We start from the raw sequence: 8,157 nt of genomic DNA on the forward strand, positions 1-8,157 counted from the left end.
AAGTTCACGAGAATGTTGTATCTGGAATGTTGTACATGAAGTCTAGTTACGATATGGTGTTGCAAGGAGAAGCAGGCAATGGTAATGGTTTTCTCAGAGGTGAAGGGCGGGTCTGGTTGTATGAAAATGGAACTTTCAGTTTTGGGTTTCTTCGAGATCAATTTATCATTGATCTGAAACATGTTGCACTCGAAGATGGTTGTCTGGCTGACGAGTTGGTAGCTAGTTTGTGATTTGCTCTGTTCATTGTTATTTCTAAATTCTGATAGGTGATAAGATGATCACCTTTTTCTTCTGTACATAAAAGAGTTTGGTGACTCTTTGTACTTTCAAGTTTAGTCTCATTTTAGTTGACGTAAACTAGGATGCTGGAATATTTGCCTTGTATTTTATTTGTTTCCTGTGGATTCTGTAACTTTTCCAGTGGTTCTAAGAATAAGAGATTTGTGGATTTACTTGTAGAGATTCACGTAGTCATTGTTTGTAGAGACTCGTGTAGTAACTGTTCAAAAAGAATAATAAATTTGCATACACTACTCAGTATAATGTTTACAGCAAAACTTCTCCAGCAGCGTTTTCTATGGCCATGAGGGCAACTTCCGGGGATGAAGTCCACGCAGCGAGGGTAATGCTAATGCTAACGCTTCGTACTGTTTGGTAGCAACCAGTTTGAAAAAGACGGTACATAGACAAGCTTCACGCTGTTTTTGTTCATCGTAAAGACTGCACTAATAAATATAAATGTGTTGCCTTAATCTATTCTCTTTCCTTTGCTGTTTTAGCTTATAAGATTATGAATTCATATACTTATGACTCTTGCTCTTATCATTATAGTTGTATAAGGTAGCCAATTTGGTTACCCTTTTTAAGTGTCGTTTTTCTCATCATTCTTGGTTAGCAACTTCAACATTTGGTTAAAAATGCGTGTGTAATTCCTCGATAAAACCATCTAAATCAAATGCAACAAAAACTTTAGTAATTCAAGGGTGCCAAAGATGTCTTGCACGACAGTCCCAGTGTTCAGTGAATACGAGGTTGCATGTGGGTGAACCAAGGAAACAAAATTTCACCTCCGTCTCCAACTCATGATTCCTTTGTAATTGTCGTCTGACAGAGATTGTTGCAGTCTTTCACTTCTACGGATCTATGGAAACCTAACCACTTGAAAGTCTGGAGACTCGACAGCAAACATTGAGGAACACTATTCAGTTGGTTCCAGCAAACCGGTGCACCCAGAGTACCATATTTAGTAAGATCATCCTTGTGGAGTTTAAAAAAAAAAAATGAGAGTTAGATCAAACGATACTGTGAATCAGACCCCCAAAAAAAAAAAAAATTTATCGAAGAAACTTACATTGAAAGTGATGTCTCGTAGTTTGGGAGAAGCATTGAGCATTGGAATAGTAACTTGGACCAAAATCTCGTATATGTACGAAAATGCAGATGCTCAAGCTTATTAAAGACAATATCATCACCAAATACAGCCTGTATACCAGTATACGTACGTACAAAAGAACAATTTAGTATTAATCTAAGTCGTGATATATATATATATATATAGTGAGATAATTGAAGACGAGAATATTATGATTATCAATGGATTCAAATTACCACCTCTGCAGTGTCCTTGTCTCCTACCCGCAATGAAAGACGCTTGACAGATGTGACAGGTTGGAGAAGCCTCTTGATATTGTGACCAGCCCATACTTGTGCCTCCTCGAGCTTAGGCATATTCTTCACCAGAAAACATGTGGAAGTGGTATGACTATAATCAAAAGCTTTGAAATACTTCAAAGAAGGAGTATCTATGATATACCCATCAGAAGTACACTGACGAGACATCGCAAAGGATAAGCTAATCAATGACGGGATGATAACAGCAAACTTTCTCACATTGTCACGTGGATATAGTTCCAGAACAAGATCTTCAAGAACAGAGGAATTAGATAAAAGCCGTTGAAGAGATTCTTCATTTGCGTATATCACACATTGAAGGTGCAAAATTTTCAAGGAGGGGAGGCAACAAGCATGAGGAACATCCACGAGAATGCGGTCCTTAAGTTTCAACGTCACAAGTGATTTGCAAGTATACAAGCTACTCGGCATGAGTACTGCAACAGGTTTTTGCCTGAAACGAGTAAAAGTAACCCTTAGCTCCTCAATGCAACGAGAGATTGCAATTTCAACCCACAGTTTGATATCTTCATGTTGAAATGCATCGGTGAAAAGCTTGAGACGCAAGCTCTGGATGACCGGAGAGCTATGTAATGGCAGATTCCTGTCAATAAAACGCCGCATCATATGGCTTTTTCCCAACTCGGTAGAATACTTTCTTCTGTGATCCTCATCCTCATCTTCTTAGAAGATGTATGTATAGTAGAATCCTTCAGGATACATACTTTTTTCAACGAACTCAAGTTTTGGCACCCGCATCCAAAGAAACTTCCATTGCTTCGACAAAATGCTTGTGCTTGCCGCATCTTTTGTTGGAAGAAATGATAAGATCTTCACGATCAATTCATCATCAGAAAACCCACTGATCTTGTCCATATCTTCTTATTCGAACCCCCCTAGCTCACCAATAGGTAAGCGCCGAGACTAATAAAAACAGAAAAATAGAACAAACCCTAGAAAATCTTCTATTTGTCAAAACCTAGCCAAACGGAAATCAAAGGATATATATATATATATATAATAGGGATTGGGATTGAAAACTTTTCTTTTTCCAAATAATATAAAGCCCAAGACCAAAGTAAATAAAAAGTTATCGTTTACAAAGTTTAGGGTTTTCAAAGTTTGGCAGTTTAATTAGCCTCCTCTTGTTTCCAACAAGGCAACTCTTGTTAAAGAGCAGAACATGTCACCATGTCACTTTGATGCTACATGACAATCATATAAAAAAACAAGTTAGCTTCGCCGGTTTCTGCAAAAGCTACTAAGTTCCCAAAAGAAGAGCTTCAAGATAATTAGCCCGATCGAGTTTCTAATGGAAGAGAAAACTTTCCATTCAGCGCTACAAAAAAGAACATAAAAGTAAGTTGTACAACAGCATGCATCGATCTCCTTCCTTCTGAAAATGCTGCATAATCTTGGTTAGTCGATAGCTATCACCGCCTCGTGTGACAGAGCCTGATATTCCCTTGTTTGCTGCTAGATGCATCTGGTTCTTTTTTTTATCTCGATGAAGTCTTCGATGATCCTCGGAGTTTCTATCTTAATAATCTCTCCTGCTCTGAAGGCTTTTCAAGAAGTTCTCTCTGCTCTAGATACTCCTGCCTCTAATGTAGAATCAGTCCAACAAAAGGGAAAGAGTTAAGGTGTTTCAAATGTCATGATGTCAAATTATATGAGAACGTATGTGTTAAAAGATAACTGTTTCTTTTTGTATTGAATCTTAAAAGGATATTCTCTTGAAAATGTTAAGCTGCCTTGCAATCCACTGATTTTTTTCCAAGAAATTTACACCAGAACGTGTGAGATATGCAGCACCAAAACACACGGAGTCTGTAACCATTATGTTTATTCAGATATATACTCACATGTTTTTTGTTATATCATCATGGAGAGCCTTAGCCTTCTGCTCCATCTCCACCTCTCACATACACAAAACATATTGGTGAGTTTTAAGCTCATGAAAAGACAGGAACGTGATTTGGGTTTGAGATGCAAATGCCAAATGATTTAACTACCTCTTTGTCTACCAGAGGATTCATCAATAGTAATGAAGATAATATTTTCTAAACAGAAAACCAAAATCTTGTGATATACAGGAGGAATTTAGATGTGCTATTCTCATAATAAAAAGAGAACCTGGGGGAAACTTTGCGAACTTATAATTCAATAGAGGGCTTTTCAATAAATAAGATAAAGTTAGATGATTGGTTTTCGTAAATAAAGTAAAAAAAAAAAAAAAAAGTAGTAAAAGAAAAGGACTAATGTATTACATAGGCATACACATATTTTAGTCATGCGATTGACCACACGAAGATGAGTCTCCTTTTTGCTTTTTCTATCTAACCTTCTTCCTCCCTACTTTCCCATTTTCGCTTCTATCTCCTTCCCCCAATTTACTTACATCTCAACAATATACATACATACACACACAACCAGCAGCAGCAGCAACACCTTCGAGCTTCTTCACTCATCATGGCTGCCGCATCCTTTGTAGATGGTAACCAATAATTCTATTGTTACTGTTATATTATATACACATCTCTTGACTTTTCTTAGTCGTCTTTTCCATATACGATCTAGAACTTTTTGATTCGATTTTGGGTTATTGAATTTTTGTTAGGCTGGAAAACACTTTTCCTAGTCACAGTTTTTAGGCAGAACAAGTATAAATGCTTCTCTTAGCTGATTAAATTGTATGATTGCATAATTGTCGGAGAGAATCTTTAAACCGTTTCGGACATGTGATCTTTCATGGTCCCTCTTCTTGTCTGTGTATTACCGAACCACCCATATGTTTCACATGAATTTTTGCTAATATTTTTATCCATAATGATATAAACTTGATTGACGGAATATAATTGAATTTTCAGTTAATCAGTTTATAGAGTCTCACAATTTCAGATAGATTTGTGTGTATATTAATTCCAGATCTGGGTAGTTGAATTGACCTTCCATGTTTTGGTGAATTCTCAGGAGAAAGAGGAGATATGGAGAAAGGGGGAATGATTTTACAGTCAAGTGAGAATCTAAATCCTATGGTAGATCCTTCACCAACACCTTCACCATCTGCAACCGCAACTGCACCAGCTTTGGTTTTGTCTAATTCAGGCAAGAGAATGGATCAAGCTGGCAAGAAAAAGTATGTTAAGCAAGTCACTGGTCGCCACAACGACACTGAGCTTCACTTAGCGGCTCAACGTGGCGATTTGGCTGCTGTGCAGCAGATTCTCAAGGATATTAACTCTCAGATGGAAGGGATTCTGAGTGGGGAAGAGTTTGATGTTGAAGTTGCTGAGATCCGAGCTTCAATTGTGAATGAGGTGAATGAGTTAGGGGAGACTGCGCTCTTCACTGCTGCGGATAAAGGGCATCTTGATGTCGTCAAAGAGCTTTTGAAGTATTCGAGTAGAGAGAGTATTGCTAAGAAGAACCGTTCTGGATATGATCCACTTCATATTGCTGCCATACAAGGTCATCATGGTAATGCTCTCGCAAACTCTTGGACTGACCTTTGATATAATGAAGTTTCATAAACGTTTATGTAAAGTTGTAAACTGCAGCATGTGAATAAAAATGGTTGTTTCTTGCAGCTATTGTTGAGGTCTTGCTAGATCATGATTCAACGCTTAGTCATACATTTGGCCCATCGAATGCAACTCCGCTTGTGTCTGCAGCTATGAGAGGCCATACAGAAGTTGTGAACCAGCTCTTATCCAAAGCTGGGAATTTGCTAGAGATTTCCCGGTCTAACCATAAAAACGCCTTGCATCTAGCTGCAAGGCAAGGTCATGTGGAGGTCATAAAAGCTCTTCTCGCCAAGGATCCTCAGCTAGCTAGACGGGTTGACAAGAAAGGACAAACTGCACTTCACATGGCTGTTAAAGGGCAGAACGCCGAAGTTGTGAAACTGCTGCTCGATGCAGATCCTGCTATTGTTATGCAACCTGACAAGTCTTGTAACACAGCTCTACATGTTGCCACCAGGAAAAAACGAGCAGAGGTATGCATCGGCTCCCGAAGGTTTGATTCATTTTGAGATTTTTGATTGAGTGTTCACATTTTGGCATGTCTTTGCAGATTGTAGAACTATTGTTGTCACTCCCTGATACTAACGCCAATGCTTTAACCCGGGAACACAAGACAGCACTTGACATAGCAGAAGGGCTTCCACTCTCAGAAGAATCTTCATACATAAAAGAGTGTCTTGCTCGTAGCGGGGCTCTTAGGGCTAATGAGCTGAACCAGCCAAGGGACGAGCTGAGAAGCACTGTCACCCAAATCAAGAACGATGTACATATCCAGCTGGAACAGACAAAAAGGACGAACAAAAATGTGCACAACATTTCCAAAGAACTCAGGAAACTCCACAGAGAAGGGATCAACAATGCAACCAATTCGGTAACTGTTGTGGCTGTACTGTTTGCAACTGTAGCTTTTGCTGCTATATTCACAGTGCCTGGAGGAGACAACAATGACGGATCAGCAGTTGTGGTGGGCCGAGCATCATTCAAGATTTTCTTCATTTTCAACGCGATTGCGTTGTTTACTTCTCTGGCAGTTGTGGTGGTCCAGATCACATTGGTGAGAGGAGAGACAAAAGCTGAGAAGAGGGTAGTGGAAGTGATCAACAAACTCATGTGGTTGGCATCGATGTGTACATCTGTGGCATTTCTTGCATCATCATACATAGTGGTTGGGCGTAAGAACCAGTGGGCAGCTGAGCTGGTGACGGTGGTTGGGGGCGTGATAATGGCTGGTGTTCTTGGAACCATGACTTATTACGTGGTGAAGTCGAAGAGGACAAGGTCGATGAGGAAGAAGGTGAAGAGTGCACGCAGGAGCGGTTCCAACTCATGGCATCATTCAGATTTCTCTAACTCGGAAGTCGATCCCATTTTCGCAATCTAAGATTCATAAACAAAAAATCATGTAAATATATTGTATCTGGTGAAGAGCTAGACGATATAGTGTATAAAGCCTGACCATCAAATGGCAAACACTTGTCAATTTTGAAGGTTTACACGGCTCAACTCAATTTGTTCCAAAAAACCATTGTCGTCAGAAAGAAATGACTATTGAAATTTGCAACCATCAAATGTAAGTGTTGAGAAGTGTGGGTGTGTATGCAAGAGGAGGTTCGTTCTTTGGTTGGGGAATCATTTATTCATGATCATCAAATCATTTCAGCTGCACAGCTCTATAACTTGAGGTGGATACTGATTTTGAACCAAGATTTGGGGATGTTTACTTCTGTACTTGTTATAGATCTCAATCTTGCTTGGAGAGCAAAGGAAAGAATTCAAGTTCGAACTTAACATCACCACATAAAGTCACTTCACTTAGACTGAGTGAAATGTAATCGCAGCACAAGTCACAGAGAATGGTGGGATAACAGAGTCACAGTGTTTCATTAGTGCCAAATGATCCAAAAACAACAAAATGTTATGAGGCTTACCAGTTTGGGTTTAGAAGGGAAATATAAAACTATATGGGAACTTGTAGAAAAAGGCCATGGAAGTGAACTCCATACACCAATTGTAGAAGTGAGGTTGTGATGCACAAAACCAAAATTGTAGTAGGAGTTTCAAGATATCCAAAAGCCAACACATTTCAAGGAGATCAAAGGTTTTAGAAATACTTATCTGAAACTTGTTGGATTAAGCAGTATCAGTCTTTAGTAGGGTAGCTGCAAAAGAGGATTTCAAGTCCACCATTTCTCTTCTAGCAAACAACAATATAGGATAAGCGAAGCTCAATACACTCCAACAAAAACCACAAAACACTGATTCTGAAATCGAAGCTCAAAATCAAAATGGAGTAAATCCACAACAATTTGGTATGAGAATTCCATAAATTATTTCCGATAGAACTCTAAGTTATAATCCGGAAGCACAAACACAAAGGGACTGATAACTGAAGCATTTTTTTTGCGATCTAAGAAACAGAAGCAGCAACAGTCTCATTCTCTGACGCCGGTGGTGCCTGCAACGTATTGACGAGATCCAACGCCGGCCAATGCAAAGAACCAAGCATCATATTATAAACATCGGATCGAGACGGCATAGTCTCAATGACCTTGTAATCTTGAGGAGCGTACAGTTTCTCTTCGAAGACGGCACCGCCTAAGTTGTTATCGAAGAGCTTCTTCTCTTTCTGGAAATTGACGAAGGTCTTCAAAGCAGCAGGGATGTCTTCTGACTGAACGAAGATCCAAGCGTTCATACCTTTCATACATGGCTTCAGAGATTCCCATTTCGTTCCTTCTAAGGCTTTGTACACCAAAGTGTTCTTCGCGACGAGTAGCTTCGTGTTCGTGTTTTCGCGGAGGATTCCACGGAGCTCTTGTAATTGCTTCACGCTGAGTCCGTTGTAGTTGATTCCTGTTATGAAATGGCAGTTCTCTAGGTTTATCTTCGTCTTTCCCGCAACCAGTAGAGCTCTTCTGAGGCTAGACATCGATCCAATAGAGAGCTAATTCCAAAC

At 39.4% G+C, this 8,157-nt stretch overlaps 3 protein-coding genes and 1 pseudogene across 3 annotated transcripts in view; 2 read left to right on the forward strand and 2 right to left on the reverse strand.

Moving 5' to 3' along the window:
- Positions 1-486, forward strand: part of LOC104764999 (F-box protein At3g12350-like) — a 7,809-nt gene extending 7,323 nt beyond the window's left edge. The window contains exon 3 of the mRNA XM_019240596.1: positions 181-486. Within this exon, the coding sequence (XP_019096141.1) occupies positions 181-233 (53 nt within the window). The 3' untranslated portion in view covers positions 234-486. The remainder of the gene's footprint in view (positions 1-180) is intronic.
- LOC104767468 lies at positions 1,084-2,550 on the reverse strand (annotated as a pseudogene).
- On the forward strand, positions 3,965-6,770 carry LOC104765000 (ankyrin repeat-containing protein ITN1). Its single transcript, XM_010488635.2, has 4 exons — positions 3,965-4,171; positions 4,648-5,154; positions 5,265-5,674; positions 5,752-6,770. The coding sequence occupies exons 1-4, from the start codon at positions 4,147-4,149 to the stop codon at positions 6,580-6,582; spliced, it is 1,773 nt and encodes a 590-aa protein (XP_010486937.1). The 5' UTR covers positions 3,965-4,146; the 3' UTR covers positions 6,583-6,770.
- LOC104765001 (50S ribosomal protein L10, chloroplastic-like) lies at positions 7,361-8,151 on the reverse strand. The gene has a single exon (XM_010488636.1). The coding sequence runs from the start codon at positions 8,128-8,130 to the stop codon at positions 7,609-7,611; it is 522 nt and encodes a 173-aa protein (XP_010486938.1). The 5' UTR covers positions 8,131-8,151; the 3' UTR covers positions 7,361-7,608.

Source organism: Camelina sativa, chromosome 19 (assembly GCF_000633955.1).
Source record: "Camelina sativa cultivar DH55 chromosome 19, Cs, whole genome shotgun sequence".
In the NCBI taxonomy this organism is placed as follows: domain Eukaryota; kingdom Viridiplantae; phylum Streptophyta; class Magnoliopsida; order Brassicales; family Brassicaceae; genus Camelina; species Camelina sativa.